This window comes from Gobio gobio, assembly GCF_949357685.1.
Source record: "Gobio gobio genome assembly, chromosome: 3".
Classification (NCBI taxonomy): Eukaryota; Metazoa; Chordata; class Actinopteri; order Cypriniformes; family Gobionidae; genus Gobio; species Gobio gobio.
The window spans coordinates 59,675,996-59,702,508 of NC_137099.1; the positions used below are offsets into that span (position 1 = coordinate 59,675,996).

The 26,513-nt window shown below is 37.7% G+C and overlaps 2 protein-coding genes across 2 annotated transcripts; both read right to left on the reverse strand.

Moving 5' to 3' along the window:
• Positions 1-4,021: 4,021 nt before the first annotated feature.
• On the reverse strand, positions 4,022-15,143 carry LOC307122966 (uncharacterized protein). The gene is made up of 5 exons (XM_079811315.1): positions 14,967-15,143; positions 8,295-8,681; positions 8,089-8,192; positions 7,920-8,020; positions 4,022-5,154 (listed from the first exon to the last, which is right to left on the reverse strand). Exons 1-5 carry the CDS (start codon positions 15,106-15,108, stop codon positions 5,019-5,021), a joined length of 870 nt encoding a protein of 289 aa, XP_079667441.1. The 5' UTR covers positions 15,109-15,143; the 3' UTR covers positions 4,022-5,018.
• A 7,497-nt stretch (positions 15,144-22,640) lies between these two features.
• Positions 22,641-25,988, reverse strand: LOC307122970 (uncharacterized protein). Its single transcript, XM_079811319.1, has 5 exons — positions 25,816-25,988; positions 24,522-24,824; positions 24,314-24,398; positions 24,145-24,245; positions 22,641-24,042 (listed from the first exon to the last, which is right to left on the reverse strand). The coding sequence occupies exons 1-3, from the start codon at positions 25,955-25,957 to the stop codon at positions 24,391-24,393; spliced, it is 453 nt and encodes a 150-aa protein (XP_079667445.1). The 5' UTR covers positions 25,958-25,988; the 3' UTR covers positions 22,641-24,042; positions 24,145-24,245; positions 24,314-24,390.
• Between the last annotated feature and the right edge of the window lie 525 nt (positions 25,989-26,513).

Here is a 26,513-nt window from a genome sequence, read left to right on the forward strand (position 1 = left end):
GTTGTATGAGTTCCAGTGTCGCACAGCACAGGCGGGCTCCTGGTATCTAAAGGTAAAATAAATCGTGTCAATCCAAATGTAAAATTTGAGAAATAAACTAAAAAGTGTCCAGTGACCAACGTTAACTACACGCTGATAGATAATATCTCATTAGCCACGTTACTTGACTTAATGTTAATGTAAACTTTGCTTGTTAACGACGTTATTTTCGCAACTAGTGGCCAACCTTAATTTACTAACGCTAACTAACGTCGTCCTAATGTAAGCTTAATATGCTCGATAAACAAAATCTTAATTTTATATTTTTAAAAATAAAACGTTAGGTTTACTTCAGTTTTAGCACCAAAGCTGAAGCAAATGATAACCTAACGTTATGTAAAGTAACGTTATATGTTAACTGTCCGAGTTGTGAGCTCTCTCCTCGGGCTAAACTTACGACGCTGCACTGGTTCCTAATCTAATTCAATAAACTCTTTTTTTTCTTCCTTTTTTTTATAAAACGTTAGGTTTACCTCAGTTTTAGCACCAAAGCTGAAGCAAATGATAACCTAACGTTATGTAAAGTATATGTTGTCCGTGCCGTGAGCTCTCTCCTCGGGCAAAACTTACGACACTGCACTGGTTCCTAATCTAATTCAATAAACTCATTTTTTAAAATAAAACGTTAGGATTAATTTACCTCAGTTTTTAGCACCAAAGCTGAAGCAAATGATAGCCTAACGTTATGTAAAGTAACTTATGTTGTCCGGTCCGTGCCGTGAGCTCTCTCCTCGGGCAAAACTTACGACGCTGCACTAGTTCCTAATCTAATTCAATAAACTCATTTTTTTAATAAAACGTTAGGTTTACCTCAGTTTTTAGCACCAATGCTGACAAGCAAAAATTGGGGTGCAGACAACCGCGGCTAGTACAAATCACACTTACCTTGCTTGTTTGCCGTTCTCACGGGGGATGAAAAAATCTTCGCAGGGTGTCCGGACACAGCTCATATGTTCTCTGGAACCGTGAGCTCTCTCCTCGGGTGAAACTTTCAACGCTGCACTGATGGTTCCTAATATAAATCTTAAGCAAATCCTGTCGATCCCAATTATGCCAAAGAGGCATATTGTGGTAAATACAGTATTATACTTTATTTTTTAAAAATACAGGAAATCCCTGTATTTGGTGTTTGACGTCATAGAAAATTCCCATGATGCAACGGGAATTACAGTTATTTACTGTAAAGAGAATTTACAGTATTATACTGGGTGATATATAGTCGTAGCCTGTGAATTTGGGGCGCTCTCTTTTCCCCCTCTTCTCCCTCTTTCTCCGCCTCTCGCTCACTTTCACTCTTTCCCGTATTGCTACGTCACCTAATGTGGGTGGGAGAGGTTGGCAATTAAGCGCAGGCAGGTGTATAGGCACCTGGGGTCCTCATGCCGGTAGCCATTCATTGTAGCAGAGCCCGTATTGTAGCTAGCTACTGACGCGTTGGAGTGCAGCAGTGTTCCTGGGTGCTGTTTGTCATGCAAGGTATGTCCAAACTGGCTGTTGTTGAATGACTATAATGGTTATTTGGGTTCAGTGCACTAAGGGAAGTTTTAATGTTTTCGTGATGGGCTAAGGTGTTACCGAGTGATTGCCAACGGCGCTACTGTTTTGTGTGGGTGCATGCGTTTCCAAAACACGTTTGGAAAGCCTAGAGTGACAAGCGTATAGAGAAGGTACCCTTTTATTTGATCTGTTTTAACGTATCTCTGTTGCCCACTGAGCAAAGTTATGTCCAAAAGACGTCTTTTCAACGTCTTTGCCACTAGAGGCGTACGTTGAAAAGACGTCCACTGAGGAGCCAGAATGAAAGTTTTTATGACGTCTGTTTTTGACGTGTTCTGGACGTCCGATATAGACGTTCATGGAACCTCAAGGTTAAAAACTAGTAATGTGCTCATTGTGGACATATTTCCCATTTGTAAATGCAAAGCAACTCACAGACAGTGTGTGTTTGTCCAGAAATCATGAAAATAGAAACTTCGCTCACACCTTTAGACACTTTAGACAACTTAGCATCTGTAATTCACACATCTTTGGATGGTGAGAGAATCGTGGGATTCAATCCAGGATCTTCTTGCTGTGAGGAGACAGTGTTTCCCACTGAGACACTGGTGCTGCCCTTAATCACAGACATAAGACACACTTTGACTATTTCTGTCAGACGTCTACAGAAGCTCTTACTGAGAATTAACAGAGCTTTAGATGTTGATGTTTATGTTTCATTTGAAGTCACCATTGTGGTGGGAAGCGTTTTCTTTAGTTGGGCTCTTGGTCCCTGTATGTGTGTTAGCTTTTCTTTGTCTGCTGTAACTGTGTGTGTGAAACACAATAGTTGTGGCTGAGAAAACAAAGACAAAGCGACATCAGGTATTGTCAGCTCCTTGTTGATGACTAAACTTTTGGAAAGTGATCATTTGATGTTTTTTTTTTTAAGTTTTGTGTGCTTGTTTGGCAAACTTACTTGTGAATGTAATGTATTGGCACCAATAGCATCAAAATGATCACTTGTCCTGAGGGATGATAAAACGGTATGTGCACACAATGTTTTGAGCAAATAATTCATATGGTCACACACAGACATCAAGATTTTGCATATGATTCACAAAAACGGTGACAATCAAGCATTAGTTTTGTACTATGAAGCTACCCATCATGCATTGCAGCATGAAGCTTTTTTGTTTTGATTGTCACCGTTGTTGTGAAGCATATGCAAAATCTTGATGTCTGTGTGTGACTATGTGAAATATTTGCTCAAAACATTGTGTGCACTTGCTGTTTTATCATCCTTCAAGACAAGTGATCATTTTGATGCTATTGATGCCAGTACTGTTTTCGCAAGCTTATAGTGGAAATAATAAAATATTAAAAAGAAACAACACATGCAAAACTCACAGGCACAACATCAGATGCTTGCTATCTGATGATTTAGTCATCAACTTTCTCAGCCACAACTATTGTGTTTCTCACACACAGTTACAGCAGCCAAAGGAAAGCTAACTCAAGTACAGGGACCAAGAGCCCAACTAAAGCAAACGCTTCCCACCACAATGGTGACTTCAAATGAAACATAAACATCAGCATCTAAACCTCTGTTAATTCTCAGTAAGAGCTTCTGTAGACGTCTGACAGAAATAGTCAAAGTGTGTCTTATGTCTGTGATTAAGGGCAGCACCAGTGTCTCAGTGGGAAACACTGTCTCCTCACAGCAAGAAGATCCTGGATTGAATCCCACGATTCTCTCACGATCCAAAGATGTGTGAGTTACAGATGCTAAGTTGTCTAAAGTGTCTAAAGGTGTGAGCAAAGTTTCTTTTATTTTCATGATTTCTGGACAAACACACACTGTCTGTGAGTTGCTTTGCAATTACAAATGGAAAATATGTCCACAATGAGCACATTTGAACTAGTTTTTAACCTTGAGGTTCCATGAACGTCTATATCGGACGTGCAGAACACGTCAAAAACAGACGTCATAAAAACTTTCATTCTGGCTCCTCAGTGGACGTCTTTTCAACGTACGCCTCTAGTGGCAAAGACGTTGAAAAGACGTCTTTTGGACATAACTTGGCTCAGTGGGTGGTCTATGACGTTAATGGTAATGAGGCTCCGTTGTTATGTTCGCCAGCGTCCAGTGACCCTGGTGAGTGCGTGAAGCACGGAACACTGTCTACTCACCCAATCGCTAGCTTGCAAAAAGGTATGTTATGGTTTTAATTATAATGTGTATGGTAAAAAGCAAAACGGTAACAGTTATGTGCTTTATGGTCGCTGCTGAAAGAAGTAATGATAGAGGGTTTTTCTCGCAGTAAATCTACTGGTTCACGTTTGATTAGGATCTAACAGTATGTAATTTATGGGTCTTGTGTTTGCCGTGTGTGCGCATGCATTTAGTAACGATATGTAAATAGACTGAATGATTATGACTCTTAGGTGTATAGAGTACTCAACTGTGTCTCTTGTTTCTTTTTTTTGTTGTTTGTTTGTTTTTATAGAGGCTACAGCAATCAGATTGTCGGCTGCTGTTCTCTTGAATGTGTTTGAATGTGTGTATATACAGGTGCTGCTTCATAGACATTTTTCCGTTTGGTTTATTGATTTATTGTATTTTTTTTTCTTTTCTTTTCTTTTACCACTAGTCGGTGGGCTGTAAGATATGCGTGTTAGTGAACTGATGGTGGCCACCGGCTAGTGGTTTCTTCATTTTGTTTATCTCCCTCCCCCTTCCCTATTAATAGCCTATTGTGGATTGGGCCCATAGAATCGATTAGCCTACCGGGCTCTAGTCTGGTTTCCTTAGAGTGTTTCACCCATTTGAACCCGATGTGTGCAGTGTACTGCTGTGACGTGTGCATCTGTTGTAATAGCTTAACAAGCAATGTTGTTGTGGTGGGTAAGCTAAGTTTGTAGTGGTTGTTGTACTCTAAAGTGGTGTGCTTTAGCTCACATGTGGTATCGAAACCTGGGCCTGTTTAAGCTTACATTCTGGTGGCTCACTCTACTCTGGCTTATCCCTGTTAAATGATGAATTTGTGTGTTATTTATTGACTATCTAAAGCGACTCATTATTTTAACTAAGATAAAATAAACATTGTATCTTTTTACTTTGCTAAACTAAGCCTGTGTGTGGTTCTTTAAGAAAAGAGTCCCCTTGCTCTTACCAGTCTTGTCCAAGGGGTGGCGTAGTCAGTACTTTCATCGCCCACTAGGGGGCAACATAGTAAATAACTGTACAAATTACAGAAATGTCTAACAGTGAGCTAAGGTTAGAAGCTTATTAAAGCAATACATCTTTAACAGTTTTGCATTTTCATTTAATTTAATTTAATTAATTTCCATTTGTGGTTTTGTATGTTATAGAAAGTTATACAATTAAATTGATATCATGAAAGCAGTAAATGAAATTAAAGTAGGGGAGACCTCATTCAGAAATGTTACTATCATAATAAAATCGATTCCATAAAACAATATAATTAAAAACATGCTCCCTATTTCTCACAAATCCACTTTCTCTTCTCAGAGCATTTGAGATCATTCCAGTTGTTCAGGGTGTGTTTGTCTGGATTCAGTTCAATGCAGTCCTCATCTCCACCTGCATTGTTTGGCTCACCTCCATTCCAGAATCTGAATAACATGTGGCAAGAGTAAACTTAGCACTGAAGCAAGAGCAAAAGTAATGGAGAGAAGAGTTGTGTTTTGCTAAACAATCTTTGGTTGTGGTTTTTGTGGAAGAGTTGTGCATTCAGTTATTTTTTAGAGGTGATGCACAGTAAATTCCCTGGTGTTGAATTAACACCGCTCGGTGTTCATATGGGAACCACCCGCAGGGTGTTAAAGTAACACTGAAGCAGTGTTAGAGTTAATAAGATACTTAAGTGATTCAATGAGTGATGATTGTTTGATTATTGAAGACACCTGATGATAATTAGCAGAATCACAGAAGGACAGAGAAACACAAGAGGCTTGTTTGAGATGCGCCTCGCCTGCAGTTCAGCCGAGACTAGGCGGCTGCAGTGAGGGGAGGAGTGAAAAAAGTGCAGGCAAGCCGGACAGTTCTCTCTTCTCGTAGTGGATCCGACACCTGCGAGATCAAAGGTGGATATCGCGGGATTCACACTTGTGCGCTATGTTGCTGATAAACTGGATGTAATTTAAGTTCTGTTACTTTTATATGAAAATAAATATTATGAACAAGACACCCAAAGTTTTTGTTATTTATTTCCATTCGAAAGACGTGTTTATCAATAATTTTTACTTTAATTAGGCCTACATACATGTTTATATATATATATATATATATTTATTTATAAATATGACAACAATCACATAACCCACAGAGAGATCGCCTTTGTTAGAGAGTTTGGGAATATTCACACATAAAAACATGATATCAGAGTTTTAAAATCAAACATTTTAAAAAAGAACCATACATCACGGTTGTTTAAACCGATAAGCATTAAGCTGTGTCGTCAGCAAATCGTTTCCCATCATGCTTTTGCTCCGCGCAGTCTGTGGAGAGCAACTGCGCTCGACAGCAAAATCCGACACATCCGCCTTTCGCTCGCGAGAGTTTTTTGACATACGTCGGCATGACATCAGAGCAAGGCGGACCGCCCTTGGACACTTTTCTAACCGGAATGCATCTCGCGCTGATCACCGGTGATCGGTTCTGCACAGATTTTGCTCATCTCAAACAAGCCTAATAACTACAACTGACTTCAGCCACAGCTTTAGATGAAATCAACTGAAGACATTAAATCTCTCGGTAACACTTTATTTTGATAGTCCACTTTAGACATTCTACTAACTATAAGTAACTTTGCAACTACATGTCAACTAACTGTCATTAGAGTATTTGTAGACTGTCTGATTAATATTTACTAAAACTTTATTTTGTTGGTCCCCCAAAAGACATTCTACTGACTATAAGTAACTTGGCAACTACAATTCAACTTATTCTACTAACCCGAACCCTAACACCTAACCATAACCTACCAGTCTACTGACAGTCAACTAATACTCTAATGACAGTTAGTTGACATGTAGTTGCAAAGTTACTTATAGTTAGAAGAATGTTTAAAGTAGACTATCGAAATAAAGTGTAACCAATCTCTCTTATTACAAACCAGACTGACTTCATTTCTGACATCTACAGAAGTTCTTATTGAGAATTAACAGAGGTTTAGAGGTTGATGTTGTATTGAACATGTTGGTCACCATTATGGTGATCAGTGTTTCGTTCAGTTGGGCAGTTTGACTCTTGGCTTTTAATGTCAATTTGTGGTCTTTATAACAGTGTTTGCTTAAACACAAACATATAATTTGTTGCGAAAGAAGCCATAAACAAAGATGGTCATATGATATATCTTTCAACATTATAGAGAAGACGGATAATTGACACATAAAAAATAAAATTGTCAAATTGTTATTAGTAGATTTTCACCAGCAATCATTTCTTGCCAGATATCAAATATTCTGAATTTTTGTTAATTAAATACATTGTGGAGAAAACACTTTAGGCACACCCACACAAACATCAATAATCTGCATATTAATCTCAATGACAATGACATGCTTCATGCTGCAATGCATGCTGGGATATATAATCATCATAGGATAACACTCATGACTCCCAGCATGCATTGCAGCATGTCACCATTGTTGAGGTTCATATGATGATTCTTCATGTCTGTGTGCGCAAACAATTTTTCCCCCCTAAATGTATCTAAAAATCTAAATTTAGGATGACTGATCTGTGGCAGTAAAGCATTTATGGTGAAAATCTATTAAAACAACTTTTATTAACATTTCTATTATCCACTTTTCTCAAAGATTAGTTTGGTCAAAAAAAAAAAAATCTTTATGATGATAACTATTTCACCTGATAATTTATGTTTATGGATTCCTTTGCTACGTGTTCCAGTAAACTCTGTTACTAAGACCACAAATTGACATAAAATGCCAAGTCAAACTGCCCAACTAAAATAAACACTGATCTCCATAATGGTACATTTCTCATAAAACATCAACCTCTAAACCTCTGTTAATTCTCAAAAAGAACTGTAGACAAATGACAGAAATAAAGTCAGTCTGGTTTATAATAAGAGAGATTAATGTCTTTTCAGTTGATGTCATCTTAAACTGTGGCTGTAGTTGTGTTTCTCTTTCCTTCAGTGATTCTGCTCATTATCATCAGGTGTCTTCAATAATCAAACAATCATCACTCAATGAATCACTTAAGTATCTTATTAACTCTAACACTGCTTCAGTGTTACTTTAACACCTGCTGGTGGTTCCCATATGAACACCGAGCGGTGTTAATTCAACACCGGGGAATTTACTGTGTGGTTTCATGTTTAAAATACGTGTGTAATGGTTTTATCACTTACCCTTGATTCAGTGTTGAATTATCCACCCATTTCATTCTGCCCTCGTTCTCAATGTCAGACAAACCAATCCACACTCTCTCCTTTAATGAAGATATGAGTTTCTGTGTGAATAAAAACAGGAGTAAGTGTGATTCCTCTCATTCATTAACAGTCACTCACACAAACTCACCTGCTTCTCTTCAGTGTTGATAATGATCAGATCAGCTCCTCGATCCCTGCAGTACTGCCTGCTCTCAGACCAGCTCTTCAACTCGTTGGATATGGTAAAAAACCCTGGACCACACAGAGGTTCATACATAAACACTTTTCAAAACTATATACAGTAAAGATAAAAAAAAGAAAAAAAAGAAAAGTAAAAAACAGTTGTGTACTAACCTCGTTTAGACACTTCTCTCATCAGTTCCTCACTCAAAGACGTAACTTTTCTTTCTAACTCCAGTTTCTCCTGATTCAAAGAGTCAACACTCTCCTGTAACTGACCTTTCTCAGCAGTGAGATCATTGACTCTGGTCTCCAGCTCCAGTTTCTTCTGACTCAAAGAGCTGAAGTTGTTCTTCAGTTGGTGTTTTTCAGTCATTAGATCAGTGTAATTGTCCTGTAAGCTGTTGATAGTGTGGTTGAACTCTTCAACTGTGTTCTTGTAACTCTTTAACAGGTCTCTCTCTGCTGTGATGGTGATGAGCTGCATTATGATGAAGACCAGCAGAACAACACAAATGAGCCCGAGACACACTGTCATCAACACCAAACGCCTGCTTCCTCCTGACAAACACAGAGAAAACACACACATATCAGTGATGTCCTTCATAAGCAATTAAGTTTATGAAAATTCTAAAACCACAAATATTAAGGACACAACTGGACCTGGAACACCAAATCACAGCCAAGATGAAGGAAAAGATGAAAAGTGCTGTTTGAGATGTTTGAGGAAATTTGTTCTTGTTTGCATATTTTTCTGAATGGTTCTCATTATAAAATAACAAACTAATAGCTCAACAATCTCAACCAAACAAAGCTTGATTAATGGTTGATTTGAAACTTTTCATTTTCATTTAATTTCATCTGGGCTAACTCATGTGGGGCCTACATGGCTGTGCTGGCAAACGGTGACAGTTAAGGGGTTAATTCTCAATAAGAGCTTCAATAGACGTCTTTCAGGGTTGGAGCCAAACTCTGCAGGACAGCGACTCTCTAGGATTGAACTTGTCTACCCCTGCTCTAAGTAGAGGAAAACAATGGTATAACTGTACCCTAAGGACCAATTGTGTACATTTAAAGGTACAGTTATACGTATTGTTCCCCAAGGAACAAAATTGTGTTTTTCTGTTTATTTTAATTGTTTTACAGTACAACTGTTCTGTTGCTGTTTAACTACATATTAATATTGTAATTTTAAATGAATTGTACACAGCAAAAACTCCAGTGTTAAATTAACTCTCCTGGGAGTATATGTGAGACCACACTCAAGAGTGTTAAAGTGTTAAAATAAGAGTGTTAAAGTAACACTGAAGCAGTGTTAAAGTTAATGAGATAATTAAGTGATTAATTGAGTGATGATTGGCCATTATTGAAGATACCTGATCGCCAAAGGAGAACACCACAATCCTTAAGTCACCGTTATGGTGATAAGTGTTTGATTTAGTTTGGATCTTGACCCTTGACATTTAACTCATTTCATTTTGATATGGTCACAAAATAACAGCCAGACAAGCAAAGAGTAAAAGTTGATCAGGTGGTGTTGGTTATGTTTTGACATCAATTAAGCTGAGTCACTGATTATAACCTTATATCTGAACATTTACACCAGCCTTGTGATTCCACAGAATAAAATCTAGCATTTTCAACTTATTCCAAAGTTTTTCTTGAAAGTTGTTCTGATCAAAAAAACAATCCTGAAAAAAACATTTTCACAGACACCAAGTATTAGCCTGAGAATCTCAACAGTGGTGACCATCAAAAAGCCCGATGCAGTGCATTCTGGGAGCCATCAATCAAAATTATTCCATGGCTCCCATCATTCATTGCTGCATGAATAAATTATGAGCTTTACGAGCTGTTTGTCACCATTGTTGAGATTCCTACACTGATTCTTGATTTGCGTGTGCCTAAAGAATTATTATTTTTTTTTTATTAGAAAAACTTTTAAGAAATCCTTAGTCCTGAGGGTCAAGATCCAAACTAAATCAAACACATATCACCATAATGGTGACTTAAAGGGTTAGTTCACCCAAAAATGAAAATTCTGTCATTAATTACTCACCCTCATGTCGTTGGACACCCGTAAGACCTCCGTTCATATTCGGAACACAAATGAAGATATTTTAGTTGAAAGCTGATGGCTGAGAAAGGCTTCACACAGGCCTCCATTGGCATTCAGTACATTGACACTTCCAAGATCCATGAAAGGCACTTAAAACGTCGTTACAAAGTCTATCTCACCACAGTGGCTCTACAATAATCATACAATGCGACGACAATAGTTTTTGTGCGCAAAAAAAAATCAAAATAACACCTTTATCCAACTTGTTCTTGTCTTCCGTGTGCGCCTCCACGACGCATGCGCGAGAATATGACGTAGCGCCGGTGTTCGGGAATCGATGAAATACACACTTAAGCCCCATTTTGAGCACTACGCCGAGACCTAAAGCACGATCAATGTAGAATCCAACAGCTTAGACACGCGCGTCTTCCTCTGCTCGTAAACAAATCGCTTCTGGGTCATGTGTCCGAACGCCGGATCTGCGTCATATTCTCGCGCATGACGACAGAACAGGACGACAGTCAAGACGACAGAACAGGACGACAGTCAAGACGACAGAACAGGACGACAGTCAAGACGACAGAACAGGACGACAGTCAAGACGACATAGGACGACAGTCAAGACGACATAACAGGACGACAGAACAGGACGACAGTCAAGACGACAGAACAGGACGACAGTCAAGACGACAGAACAGGACGACAGTCAAGACGACAGAACAGGACGACAGTCAAGACGACAGAACAGGACGACAGTCAAGACGACAGAACAGGACGACAGTCAAGACGACAGAACAGGACGACAGTCAAGACGACAGAACAGGACGACAGTCAAGACGACATAACAGGACGACAGTCCAGACGACAGAACAGGACGACAGTCAAGACGACATAACAGGACGACAGTCAAGACGACAGAACAGGACGACAGTTAAGACGACAGAACAGGACGACAGTTAAGACGACAGAACAGGACGACAGTCAAGACGACATAACAGGACGACAGTTAAGATGACAGAACAGGACGACAGTCAAGACGACATAACAGGACGACAGTTAAGATGACAGAACAGGACGACAGTCAAGACGACATAACAGGACGACAGTCAAGACGACAGGACAGTCAAGACGACAGAACAGGACGACAGTTAAGACGACAGAACAGGACGACAGTCAAGACGACAGGACAGTCAAGACGACAGAACAGGACGACAGTTAAGACGACAACACAGGACGACAGTCAAGACGACAGAACAGGACGACAGTCAAGACGACAGAACAGGACGACAGTCAAGACGACAGAACAGGACGACAGTCAAGACGACAGAACAGGACGACAGTCAAGACGACAGAACAGGACGACAGTCAAGACGACAGAACAGGACGACAGTCAAGACGACAGAACAGGACGACAGTCAAGACGACATAACAGGACGACAGTCAAGACGACAGAACAGGACGACAGTCAAGACGACAGAACAGGACGACAGAACAGGACGACAGTCAAGACGACAGAACAGGACGACAGTCAAGACGACAGAACAGGACGACAGTCAAGACGACATAACAGGACGACAGTCCAGACGACAGAACAGGACGACAGTCAAGATGACATAACAGGACGACAGTCAAGACGACAGAACAGGACGACAGTCAAGACGACAGAACAGGACGACAGTCAAGACGACATAACAGGACGACAGTCAAGACGACAGAACAGGACGACAGTCAAGACGACATAACAGGACGACAGTCAAGACGACAGAACAGGACGACAGTCAAGACGACAGAACAGGACGACAGTCAAGACGACATAACAGGACGACAGTCAAGACGACAGAACAGGACGACAGTCAAGACGACATAACAGGACGACAGTCAAGACGACAGTCAAGACGACAGAACAGGACGACAGTCAAGACGACAGAACAGGACGACAGAACAGGACGACAGTCAAGACGACAGAACAGGACGACAGTCAAGACGACAGAACAGGACGACAGTCAAGACGACATAACAGGACGACAGTCCAGACGACAGAACAGGACGACAGTCAAGACGACATAACAGGACGACAGTCAAGACGACAGAACAGGACGACAGTCAAGACGACAGAACAGGACGACAGTCAAGACGACATAACAGGACGACAGTCAAGACGACAGAACAGGACGACAGTCAAGACGACATAACAGGACGACAGTCAAGACGACAGTCAAGACGACAGAACAGGACGACAGTCAAGACGACATAACAGGACGACAGTCCAGACGACAGAACAGGACGACAGTCAAGACGACAGAACAGGACGACAGTTAAGATGACAGAACAGGACGAAAGTTAAGACGACAGAACAAATCAACATATACCAATTTATCTGAACAACTAGACAAAGAGTGTTGACAAGGACAAATGTATAGGACAAAGCACTAATTAATCGACTTATTTTTGGCACATATGGAACCCCATACATTACCAGCTTCACACATTACTAACCAGATTTACTTAATGTCTGTTATATGTCTATTGAAGTTTAGAATGTGATGTTTTATTGAAAATAATAGTTTTGTTTCGTCATGGTGATCAGTGTTTGCTTTAGTTGGGCTCTTGACCCTTGAGTGGTTAACATTGTGCTCTCTCTGGCTGCTGTAACTGTTTAATATGGTGAGAACAGCAAGAGAATCTTGATGCTTGTTGTTGATGATGCAGTTGTTATAATCATATAGTGCCTTATTTGCTGATCTCCTGAGAGTCATTGATTATAGTAGCCCTGTGACTTGTAAGTAGGCAATTCAGTAAAATTTTTTCATTAGAAAACTAAACAATTGTCAAAACATTTGTATGTAAGTTTATTACTCCAGTTTAATATCACATCACACAATAAACACTTTTAACTCCTATACGTTTTACTCACACATAGACATCAAGAATCAGCCTATGAATCTCAACAATGGTGACATGCCGCATTGCACTCTGGGTGCATTAAGCAAAACTCATATATGGCTCCAAGAATTCATTGTGGCATGAAGCATGTCACCATTGTTGAGATTCATAGGCAGATTCTTCATGTTTATGTGTGAGTTAAGCTCGCAGGAGTTAGAAGTGCTTAGTGTACAATCTGTTTCAAAACTTATTCCGCTTTTCTGATTGAAACTGTCATGGCTCTTTTCTAGAATCACAATAAAAAAAAGTTAATAGTATATTGTTCATACTCAGTCACAAGATCAATCAATTAAATCACTACACAATGATCATATTAATATCACTGAGTAGCCGACAGCATCTGATTGTGTTTACTCTTGCTTTTCTCACCATAGCAAACTCAGTTACAGCAGCCAGAGAAACACTAAAATTAAAGTCATCAAACTGCCCAACTAAAGAAAACACTGATCACCATGATGGTCACATTAAAAATTAACAGTTTTCTAAACAAAATAAAACAAAAATTATGTTAATTCTCAGTAAGAGCTTCTGTAGACGTCTGACAGAAATAAAGTCAGTCTGGTTAGTAATGTGTGAAGCTGGTAATGCTGTTTGTGGAGTTGTTTAATCCTCCTCTGCTGAGATCTTCAGAGATTTATCACTAATGGTCAATCATCACTTAATTAATCTCTTAATTATCTCATTAACTTTAACACTGATTCAGTGTTACTTTAACACTCTGTAGAGTGGGACCAAATGTTCTCTGAGCAGTGTTAATTTAACACTGGGGATTTTGCTGTCTATTGATGATAGCATAATAGAATTGTCTTTTCTCATATACAGAAATAAATCACCACCACAAGTATTTCATTCACATAGTTTATTAAATACAGTGTAAAAGAGATACAGATTATGCTTACCACATTTGAAGAGTCATTTGCCAAACCTGTTCAGATAGACATTCGATCTATATATTAGTCTTTGTGTCCGCCATCTTGTTCATGGGAGTGATGTCACCGGAGAGTACATTCTCATAGCTGTAGGAGAGAGGTTTCTCAAGTTATTTGTTTCCTTTGAACATGTATGTTATGTATACTACATATATGATTTCTTGCATGTATGTTTATTTGTATTTATTGTTTTTGTTATTTTCATTTTTAATATGTATTCCTGTGATGTATGTGAAACGTGTTACCTTCCATGTGGTATGTTCCAGAGTAGGAGGAGTCAGGCCTATAAAGTGGCTCCAGAAAGTTAGTTGGATAGTTCAGAGATAGAAGGCGAGGAGAGGTCTAGGCAGACCATGGACAGTCTGAGTCTGCGGTTGGAGACTGTGAGAGAGTCTCTGGGAAAGTGCTGCTAATGTAGTGCAGTTTGCACATACAGGTCAGGTTATGCTTTATTGATATAGATTGCTTTGACCTTATGTTTTGTTCAGTTCATATTTTGTTGCATCTAAGTTAGATTTTTTTTGTTGTGTTTTTGTTTTCTTCCCACCAATTCGTAATGACTGTCACCGTGCACCATATTAAAAGCACTGTTAACCATGACCAACTATTTCCTCTGTCAATGGAGCCTCCAACCGCTCAAGGCATTTGTAACAAACACTATCTGTTAATTTTACAGATATTGTTAGTAATTTTACAGAGTTTTGAGTACAATTTAAAAGAAAAGAAAATGACCGTACAAAAATCGTATTTTCCATAAAATTAGGATTTTTTTTTTTTTACAGTGTAGTCTTTTAAGGAACTTGTTCATAATTACAAAAATCTAAAAGTGCACTGTTAAAAAACAAGAACAATTCATGCTATTTAAATTATTGCTATTCAATTATATCAAAACTAAGATGACACTAAATGTCTTACTGCAGTTTTGAGCTCTTGCTTCGCTCTGGCTGAGTCTTCGGTCCTTATTAGTATAAATATCTTCATCTCTGTCCAGTCTCCTCTCATCAAACTTGCTGCAGGTCTCATGGTCAAGCTTTGTAAAAATGCCCTCCAGTTCCATTATGACTTCTGCGTCTCTTCAGTTGAGCTGTGGACTTTAGGAGGACGAGTGCCGGGTTTAATATAGAGAACCACCCCTAGAATTTACATATTGCTGACCAACAAGAATCCAAACTTTGATGCCCTGTACATCTTCATAACAAAAATATGACCAATGTCAAACAAGTTGGGTGAAAGGACTCCACCCCCCAAAACTCAAACTCAACTGTAAATTAAGAAAATTTTTACAAAGGTACCATAAATGTCTTATTTATAAATATTTCCTACTTCTCTTGAAATTGGATAATTACGGTATACTTTTTAATATGTTTTGTTTCTGATTGATTTAAGAACATCTTTTTCTTGCGTAGGGACAAACAGCACAGATCATTGTGCAGCTTTTTTTAAATGCTGGTGAATATTTGTACACTAATTCTTGCCTTCACATAATTTTGAGAATCTACTCACAAAATTACTTCAAAATTACCCTTTAATATAATACACTTTTTTTTTCTTTTCTTTTTTTTTTTTTTAAATAATAACGCAAAGAGAAGCAATGAAATTAACTTATGACCATTCTGAACTTTTGATTGAGTGTTATTTGGGCTCAGTGTCACTATAAGGTGATGAACTTCAGACGGAAGTGCTGTGTTAAACACAAACGCACATTTCCTTCCAAAGAAACTTTCATTTCATTTTTCTTTTACATCCTGCTGAGCTTGAATTATTGGAAAAGTGCACTTACACAACATGGTTCATCACACGACATAAGGTTACTCAAAAGTAATGTGCATTTCAGCATCAATGTTAAATCAGTACCCTCTAAACGTTTCTTGTTTTGGGACAGTGAATAAGGGGATGCTCAGACTGGGTGACCTTGCTAGACAGAAAAAAAGGTGCAGTGGAGGTACAATACAAACGTATAACTGTACCTTTAAAGGTACACAATTGGTCCTTAGGGTACAATTACCCCTACAATTAACCACCTAGTGTTGCTGTCCTGCAGAGTTTGGCTCCAACCCTGAAAGACATCTATAGAAGCTCTTATTGAGAATTAACAGAGGTTTAGATGTTGATGTTTTATTGAAAATATGTGGTTACCATTATGGTGATCAGTGTTTTCTTTAGTTGGGTAGTTTGACTCTTAGTTTTAGTTTGTGGTTTTTGTTCCAGTGTTAACAAAATATATCTGTTCACATCAAAATAAATCATAAACAAAAATTGTCATGAAGAAAATCATCACTGACAAAACATTTTAATTAATAATATTCAACAACAGTATTGGCCACAGATTAGGCATTCTGAATTCTGATTTTGAAATGCATTCTAGAGGGAAAAAAGTCTAGATGCTCACAGATATCAAGAGTCAGCATATGAATCTCAACAGTGGTGATATACTTAATGCTGCAATGCATGCTGGGAGCCATGAGTTTTCTACTGTGGTGGATTAGTAGGGTTGGAGCTAAACTCTGCAGGACATCAGCTCTCTAGGACCGAACTTGCCTACCCCTGACTTAGAGGTACAAAAATGTACCCTTAAGGGACCACCCAGTGACAAGTCATTGTACCCCTAAAAATACAATTTTGTACTTTATTTTCTGAGAGTGTAGACGTCTTTTATTCTTTTATTCTGGAAATTTGCTTAAACATGTATGTGCCACAACACTGCCTTATGCATGGCAAAGCTCCAACATTTGCTGAGTAACAGGAAAATTACTAAAAAAGGAACAGTCAAAATGAACTCATGTTTAATTAAAGTTGAAAATTACACTATCATTATGACATATTTATTATTTTGTCATCAAAAGCAATGTACATTGCATATGCAGATTAATATCTAAAAGTATTTTAAAAGATCAAAATTATTTTTCATTACAAAAGCAGATTTAATTGCTGAGATTGATATGCCAGAGAATGAGATCATAGAGGGTGTCGTGAGCAGTGTTGGGCAAGTTACTTTTAAAAAGTAATTAGTTACAGTTACTAGTTACTTCTTCCAAAAAGTAACTAAATTAGTTACTCAGTTACAAATTTTAAAAGTAACTAGTTACTTAAGAAAGTAACTGTTGCGTTACTTTCAAGTAAAATTAAATTTTAAATGCTCAAATGTGACCCCACCTCTACCCCTCTTTAACGGAACTTAAAATACATGTGCATGTTCAATTATTTATGATAAATCTGAATATTATAATGAAATGGACACTTAATACAATACATTATTAACAGAAACATGAAACGTATGTACACATCTAAAAAATTTTTTGCTGTGGGACAAAGTGAGACTAGCCTCCAATCAAATGCCATGTAGGCCTATGTACATATTATGTTTATATAGTGGATCAATGCAAATAACACAATAGATGTTTTGGAACTTTTGATATTTATTGCCCATCAACAGGCCACAGCTGGGCAAAATTAAATTAAGCTTGTTAAGCAATATACCAAAAAGAATTAACATGTTTGAGTAAGTTTGAATTACTTGACACTGACATGGATAGGCACTTTTGCCCAGGGCATAATGTGCATTTCACGATTACATTCGTTCCTTTAATTTCTTGAAGGAAAAAGTAATGTCTATACTTCCATTTAGAGAAGGCTACTTTTGGATTATTTGGGCTCGTCGCCATACCTGTCTCTCGTTGACTGACTGGCTTGTGTTGTTCCTTCTTGTGTGTCCTGTCCTGTCTGACTATGCGTTATTATGATGAGTCGTTCGCAATTCATGAGCATTACTAATGTAATGATGGGTCGTTCGCGAATGACCGTTAGTGATGATGGATCGACTCGTTCGCGAATGAGCTTTTGATGGGTCGTTCGCGATTCGCGAATGAGCCGACTCTAAGAGCCGGCTCTTTTAGGTGAACGTCGCATAAGGTGAATTGCTCGCATATCTGAAGAGTCGACTCTATTTTTTTTTTTTTTTTACAAATTTAGCCTATAGAAATTAAATAATTATGTAATAAAAATTGAAATATTATAGTCAAAGTCATTTAAAGAGCCGTTTGTGAGCCAAAAGAGCCGGCTCTTTTCAGTGAGCTGAGTCAAAAGAGCCGAATGCCCATCACTACTATGCGTGCTTTCGAACACCTGCCCAACTCTACCTCTGATTGGCTTACAATTTAAATTGTACTCTACCTCAGCCAATCGTCAGAATGTATGCGCTTGTCTCGTGCTCTGCCCACTAACCAAGGAAGAACAGTAAAAAAAAAATATTTGCCTCTCGCTCAGAGATCTAGTTGGTCTGATGAAAAAAAAAACAGCTTCATCAGTTATAGTAACGCGCCGCATTTTTTGGCAGTAACGGTAACGGCGTTATTAAGATGAGAAGAGTAATCAATTAGATTACTCATTACTGGAAAAAGTAATGCCGTTAGTAACGGCGTTATTTATAACGCCGTTATTCCCATCATTGGTCGTGAGAGATCGTGTACAACATGCACAGAGTAATCTAGGAGGAATCAACACAGAGAAATCAAAGCAAGACTTAAAGAGCTTAATTCTGTTTTATTAAAGACGAATGAAACAAAAAAAAATCTTCCCGTGATAAGCGTTTAACACTGAAGATGCAAGAGTTAAAAGAGCAAGAACTGGCTAAAAAAGAGTGTAAGTTCAAATCTGCATATGAGAATTGGAAGATTCACGTTAGAGACAGGGCCGGCTCTGTAAATCTGGGGGCCCTAAGCAGGATAATTTTGGGGCCCTGCCTTGCAGTGAATAATGGAGTATTGCACTGCAAACGAGCAACTGTATACAATCTAACACTTACATATTTCATCTGTATATCTTTTAACATGATTGCCTACAATTATTTTACTGCTTATTAAAGTACACTCACTGAAACAGTAAAAGTAAAGATTATAGATTTGCAAATTTAAGGTCAATTTGTTGTAAACAAATAAATATTAATAATTTAGCATTAACAATATATAGCTAACTTACAACATTAGCCATAGTGGTATGCGGCTCGCTATGCTCTACTGAAGCAGCAGTAGAGTCACCTCCTCCAGCTGTTGAGATTACAATATAATTAATAATAAATACAGTATGCAGAGTAGATAAAACACATTAATTTAAAATTAATATTAAAGTACAATTAGACAACATAGTGAATTATGATTATAAAACTAAATCTTTTATTGGCAAGAGGAAAATTAGCTATGTTGAAGTTGCGCACAAAACTATTCAAAAGAAAGGCAGTGGGAAATATTTACTTGTGTCAGCCTCATGAAATGTTTCTCCACGACCACCAAAATATTTAAGAATGGCTCCTCCTGAGAAAGTGACATTTAGTTTTTTACAATTATGTTAAGGGTAAATTAAAAGAAATCCAATGTTAAATTATATTATTTAATTATTGGTTGATTAACTCTTACATACTGTTCATATTTTAAACCTTCACAGCATGGACTGCATTCACTGTAAAAAAAAAAATCAGGTGCCCAATTGAAAATTTTCTAGTGAGCGATCATATCTAAAATTTTCAGTTGGCCAAATGTAATTTCTTGAATTTTAATTGAATTAAAATGCATCAATTCACATTAATTCAATTTGGCCAACTGAAAAATTTAGATGTGATCGCTCACTAGAAAATTTTCAATTGGGGACCTGATTTTTTTTTACAGTGTTCTTTACTAAAATTTACCACAAATCCATTTTGCTTTTAGGTGTCTTGTATCGATCATCATTCAAAAATGTTTCAGAGAGGACACTGTTTTCTTTAGGTTTAAATGGTCTGGGCGATTTAGCTTAACAATATATAAAATATTTCATAATAGTATATAGATTAATATTTATTAATAATCTTTAATTGCCTATTCAATTAAGACCATAAGAAAAAGCTTGTATTTAACCGCTTTATTTTAAACTTCATTTTGATTTTGACTGTCAAATGATTGCTCTTTCTCTTACTATTACTTTCTTTCTCTCGAATGTTCTTAAACTATTTTTTTATTGTAATAAGCGTCTATTGAGACAAAGATTTTTCGGTTTTTTCTTTCCCAGAACTAGTGTAGGTCATGTAACGTTAACTGTTAAAAAGAAAATACATTCAAAGGAGGTGAGTCTGTCTCTACGCGTTCTGTAGCCCAGAGCTGGGGCCGACGGCTGGACCATAGCGCAAGCAATGTTGATTCAGCATAATCGACGGACAGCTAACGTTATGCTGCGTTCACACCAAACGCAAATAGAGTGTCTGGAGCGAGTGATTTGATTTCAATGTTAAGTCAATGGAAAGGCGCGTTGACGCGCGTCTAGAGGTCCCGCGGCGCGGAAGGCGCTTTTCGCGTGGTGCGAATGACGCGAATTGAGCGTCTTGCGTGATAAACTGCGGCGACGCGGGCGAGTGCAATCTGTAGTTAGGGGGCCCCCTAGTGGCGGCGGGGCCCTAAGCAGCCGCTTAGTTCGCTTATAGGGAGAGCCGGCTCTGGTTAGAGATGTACGTTCAAAGTAAAAATGAGTGCTCTGAAAGTGACCTGTGCGATATGATGGATGGGGTGGAGAAGCAAGAGTGTGAATTGAAAGAGTTATTTGACAACATGCGACTCCAAGCATCACCAAGCCAAGAAATTAGGAGGGAAATTGATGCATGTTGCGCTCTAATGACAGACTTGTTAAAAATAATGAGGGTCTAGTGGAAGATAGCACAGAGTTTGTTTGACGCTGAGGCTGAGAGAGCAAGTGCTGCTGGACTGTGAGTATGCTAGGTCCATATATGGATCCACAGTTTCTAGAGCCACAGACATTTTCCCAACTCCCATATCTTATTAAAAAAACTCTAAAATAATGTTCAGAGATACATGTGAAAAATGTTTTATCATTTCATAACATATTTAGTATTTTCCTGGAGATGTATGTTTCACCCCTTGTAACACCTGCTTCAGTTCATACATTGTAAAATCTATGTCTACTAAATCCTTCTACCAAACTCCTCTGCCTTTTCTTCATCCCTCATTATATATCTAGGGTAGAGTTTACTGTTTTTCCCAAAATAACCACTAGATGGAGTCAAGATACAGTTTTGTTGTTGCTATGGACTACATTGGGTGCGTCTCAATCAGCTCCTGGTTCAGTAGTCAGGGCACTGATCAGGTTGTCAGCCCATTGATTTATTCCCTGATCAGTGCCCTGACTACTGAACCAGGAGCTGATTGACAAGAGCGTAGAAGTATTCACTGGCGATGGTTAAAGCAGCACCAGGTAGGTTTTGCTCTCGGGGTCCCCCTACAGTTGGGAAACAGTATTGTCCTCTACTACTGTCGTAAACTGTCGTCCTACATGACAACCATGATAGCCCTGAACACTGCAGGAGGAGTTCACATGCGTGTTCTGCTTGCGTCGCGTGTGAAATCTCTTCATTCCAGGTACAGTGGCATATGTTTCAGCATGTCATATGAATATCATTTCATGGGTTTCATTTTTTTCAAACGCCAAATGATCGCGATGCTCACGTTTACAAGCCAGCGTCATTATAGTAGCCTAGTCTATTGGTTCCCGTTTTACAGAATCTATATGATACTTCAATTCAATGTTTGAGTAGTAGGTAATAACCATATATCGTCAATATTATAATATCAAGCTACCATAGATGAATCTGCAAATTTGAAAAATCGATTTGCATTATAGCTTGAGGCAAGACAAATAAACCAATATCACAGACATGTTAGGTATCCTAAAATATGATTTTGTACGTCTTATCATATGTTTTTACTTGCAAGAATGTAGCCCCTCCTCCTTCAGCTCACGCCAAAGAGCAAACGCTGGCCCAATGTTGATCCTCGTCCTGCCTTTAATCCCATCACTTTCTCGTTTCCTCTTTTTGCTTTCCTCCGACAAAGCCTTTGCTTTCTAATTTTTCTATGCTGCTTCGGCCATGACTATAACATTCGGCAAACAAATGATAGTTTTTCTCGCAAGTCCGAATTTAAGGAAGTGGGGGTGGAAGTGACGTATATGCTGTAAAGCAGTCGAATTTTGTAGTTCTTTTTTTTCTCGGGTTACTACCCGAAACCCGAAGTTTAAAAGTACGATTAAAAACGATACAGACCCCGTCAGGCTATGGCAGACGTGTCATTCAACCTATTGTAAGTCGATGTATCATCACAAGAGGTTTGAAAATATATTATAAAGGTTGAAAAGTTACCTAGTGCTGCTTTAACCCTTTAACTGTCACCCCCCTTTTTAGAATACACATGAAAATGCACTATCCAAACTTAAAGGGCTGTAATTCAAGAATGCTTTGGAATATAGACCAAAGTTTGGTCTCGTTTTAAAGACGACATTCTGCAGATTATTGCTGAAGTGAAAGCAATTCAAAATATGAAAGTATGAAATAGTTATGGAAGTTTAAATTTACTGTAAATGAAAAATACTGTACTAAATATTTTTTATTTCATATAAAATATATATTTTACAAAAAAGAATTTACTCTAAAATTACTATAAAATCAAAGCCATATGTCTAACCAATTTGTGTTCCAAATTTGAAGTTGATATCACAAAAATTGAAGTCCCCATGAGATGTTGTTTAGGGTGCTGTACCACAAAACAGCCACCGGGTGTCATTCAAATTCCATTTATTGTTGTTTTGATGCATTTTCCTGTAAATTTCTGTCCAAATATTACTTCCATCACAAAACAGTCACCAAATATGGACCCTTGAGACTCAGACCTTTCCGACAATATGCGTTTTGTCAAGATTGGAAAAGATTTTGAATATAAAGTAGTTAAAATAATTGTTGTAATATGAAACATGACAGCGCCCACTAGGGGAGGAGCCCACTAGAATAATTTAGAGTAACGTTTCCATGGCAACACAATGTCCGATTTCAAAACGGTTTTCACAGGATGAATTTTGAGTTTGTAAGCTTTCAAATGATACCTAATTTGTGATAAGTGATCTAATTTTTAGCAGTAAGAAAAAGTGTTTTAAAGCTTGAAACACCCGCAGGGGGCATCGCTTCCCGCTACTGTAGTTACCATGTTCTGAACAACACATTCTTTGTTTTTCCATCAAATGTAATATAACTAGGTGGTTGAATAAAAGTATTTGGACTTATATTTTAAAAATATTAAATCACCTGATTGTCTTTGTTTCTACACGCTTAAGAAAAATGGTTCTAAATGCCCCAAATTAGGGTTCTTAGGCTTGTAACAATAGCAGAACCCTTTTTATAAGGTTCCATAAAGAGCCATGAAAGTGCTATATAGAACCTTAACAGAGGTTTAGATGTTGATGTTTTATTGAACACCATTATGGTGATCAATGTTTCATTTAGTTGGCCAGTTTGACTCTTGGCTTTTTATGTGAGTTTATGGTTTTTTTTAACACTGTGTTAATAAAACACATAATATGTTCAAATCAAAATAAACCATGAACAAAAATTGTCACAAAGGAAAATGATTCAGTAAAATTATCACTCACTAGCTATATCAGTTAATAATATTCACCAGCAATACTTTCTTATTACAGATCAGACATTCTGAATTCTGATTTTTAAATACATTTTAGCGGGATAAAAATTTAGATGCACACAGATATAAAGAATCAGCGTATGAATCTCAACAATGGTGACATACTTAATGCTGCAATGCATGCTGGGAGCCATGAGTACAAGATCATATTAATATAGAGCTGCTTGTGATGGAGCATGACATGAACACATCAGATGTAAAGTTCAGCATTACCGTTTCACATGAAAGCAGTTCATACATGATGAAATAAACTGACATTGTTTAAAAAATAAACAGGAATCATGTGATCACAATAAGGATGATATCATAAGACAAAAGAAGTAAAAGCATCACAAGATGGGTTGACATGCACCTAATTCTCACAAATCCATTTCATCTTCTGTGAACATGCGAGATCATTCCAGTTTTTCACACTGTCTTTTCCAGGATTCAGTTCAATGCAGTCCTCATCTCCACCAAGGTTATTCGGCTCACCTTTGAACCAAAACCTGAATAAAATGTGTCAGATTTTGAGCAGAAGTGAAAGAAAGTGCTGAAGTTTATGGTGGTCTAATTTTTTAATAATAATAAAAGTGATTTTAAGCACTTACCCTTGATTCAGTGGTGAATTATCCACCCATTTCATTCTGCCCTCGTTCTCAATGTCAGACAAACCAATCCACACTCTCTCCTTTAATGAAGATATGAGTTTCTGTGTGAATAAAAACAGGAGTAAGTGTGATTCCTCTCATTCATTAACAGTCATTCACACAAACTCACCTGCTTCTCTTCAGTGTTGATAATGATCAGATCAGCTCCTCGATCCCTGCAGTACTGCCTGCTCTCAGACCAGCTCTTCAACTCACTGGATATGGTAAAACAAAGTGGACCACACAGAGGTTCATACATAAACACTTTTCAAAACTGTATAGAGTAAAGATAAACTAGAAAAAAAAAAATGTATTAGACAAAACAGTTGTGTACTAACCTCGTTTAGACACTTCTCTCATCAGTTCCTCACTCAAAGTTGTGACGTTTCTTTGCAGCTCCAGTTTCTTCTGACTCAAAGAGCTGAAGTTGTTGTTCAGTTGGTGTTTTTCAGTCATTAGATCAGTGTAATTGTCCTGTAAGCTGTTGATAGTGTGGTTGAACTCTTCAACTGTGTTCTTGTAACTCTTTAACAGGTCTCTCTCTGCTGTGATGGTGATGAGCTGCATTATGATGAAGACCAGCAGAACAACACAAATGAGCCCGAGACACACTGTCATCAACACCAAACGCCTGCTTCCTCCTGACAAACACAGAGAAAACACACATGTATCAGTGATGTCCTTCATAAGCAATTAAGTTTATGAAAATTCTAAAACCACAAATATTAAGGACACAACTGGACCTGGAACACCAAATCACAGCCAAGATGAAGGAAAAGATGAAAAGGGCTGTTTGAGATGTTTGAGGAAATTTGTTCTTGTTTGCATATTTTTCTGAATGGTTCTCATTATAAAATAACAAACTAATAGCTCAACAATCTCAACCAAACAAAGCTTGATTAATGGTTGATTTGAAACTTTTCATTTTCATTTAATTTCATCTGGGCTAACTCATGTGGGGCCTACATGGCTGTGCTGGCAAACGGTGACAGTTAAGGGGTTAATTCTCAATAAGAGCTTCAATAGACGTCTTTCAGGGTTGGAGCCAAACTCTGCAGGACAGCGACTCTCTAGGATTGAACTTGTCTACCCCTGCTCTAAGTAGAGGAAAACAATGGTATAACTGTACCCTAAGGACCAATTGTGTACATTTAAAGGTACAGTTATACGTATTGTTCCCCAAGGAACAAAATTGTGTTTTTCTGTTTATTTTAATTGTTTTACAGTACAACTGTTCTGTTGCTGTTTAATTACATATTAATATTGTAATTTTACGTGAATTGTAAGCAATTTAAGAAAACAGAAAAATTCTGTAAAAAAATGGGAATTACTGTAATTAGCCATTAATGTCATAATACTTAAAATAACACTATCTGTTAATTTACAGATATTATTTGTAATTGTACAGAGTTTTGAGTACAATTTAAAAGAAAAGAAAATGACCGTACAAAAATCATATTTTCCGTAAAATTAGGATTTTTTTTTTTTTTTTTTTACAGTGTAGTCTTTTAAGGAACTTGTTCATAATTACAAAAATCTAAAAGTTCACTGTTAAAAAACAAGAACAATTAATGCTATTTAAATTATTGCTATTCAATTATATCAAAACTAAGATGACACTAAATGTCTTACTGCAGTTTTGAGCTCTTGCTTCGCTCTGGCTGAGTCTTCGGTCCTTATTAGCATAAATATCTTCATCTCTGTCCAGTCTCCTCTCATCAAACTTGCTGCAGGTCTCATGGTCAAGCTTTGTAAAAATGCCCTCCAGTTCCATTATGACTTCTGCGTCTCTTCAGTTGAGCTGTGGACTTTAGGAGGACGAGTGCCGGGTTTAATATAGAGAACCACGCCTAGAATTTACATATTGCTGACCAACAAGAATCCAAACTTTGATGCACTGCTGGCTTGTGCAAAATTCAGAATTGGCCTTGTCCTTTGAATGTAATTGACTCCGCCCCACAGGAAGTTGAATTTGAATTGGAATGACAGGAAGTGGAATTAAATTCCACACAGTCACACAACAGAAAGATTGTGTTGAATCTCACACACATTCAGTGTTAGGGTTACTTTGGAAATGCAATTGCTTACTGTTATAAGTTACCCATTATAAATGTGGTTTGGATTACTTTATCAATGCAAAGCAATTTCCTTTTAATATGATTAGTAACTAATTGAAATACACATTTTACCTCAGTAAAACAACCTAATACAATTACATTAATTTGGTAATAACATAATTTCATTACACACTATCAACTTACAAAAAATGGTAACAATATTACACATAATATTTAGGTAGTTTTTACAGTATGTTTTTTTAGGAGTCTACA

Bases quoted from the DNA above. Each gene is read 5' to 3' on its own strand.
- LOC307122966 (XM_079811315.1), bottom strand. From the start codon at position 15,108: ATGGAACTGGAGGGCATTTTTACAAAGCTTGACCATGAGACCTGCAGC. The intron at 8,193-8,294 runs GTTAGTACACAA...TGTGTGGTCCAG, and splicing joins GAGAGAAGTGTCTAAACGAG to GGTTTTTTACCATATCCAAC. The intron at 5,155-7,919 runs GTAAGTGATAAA...CATGTTATTCAG, and splicing joins AATTCAACACTGAATCAAGG to ATTCTGGAATGGAGGTGAGC.
- LOC307122970 (XM_079811319.1), bottom strand. From the start codon at position 25,957: ATGGAACTGGAGGGCATTTTTACAAAGCTTGACCATGAGACCTGCAGC. The intron at 24,825-25,815 runs GTAAGACATTTA...TGTGTTTGTCAG, and splicing joins AGCAAGAGCTCAAAACTGCA to GAGGAAGCAGGCGTTTGGTG.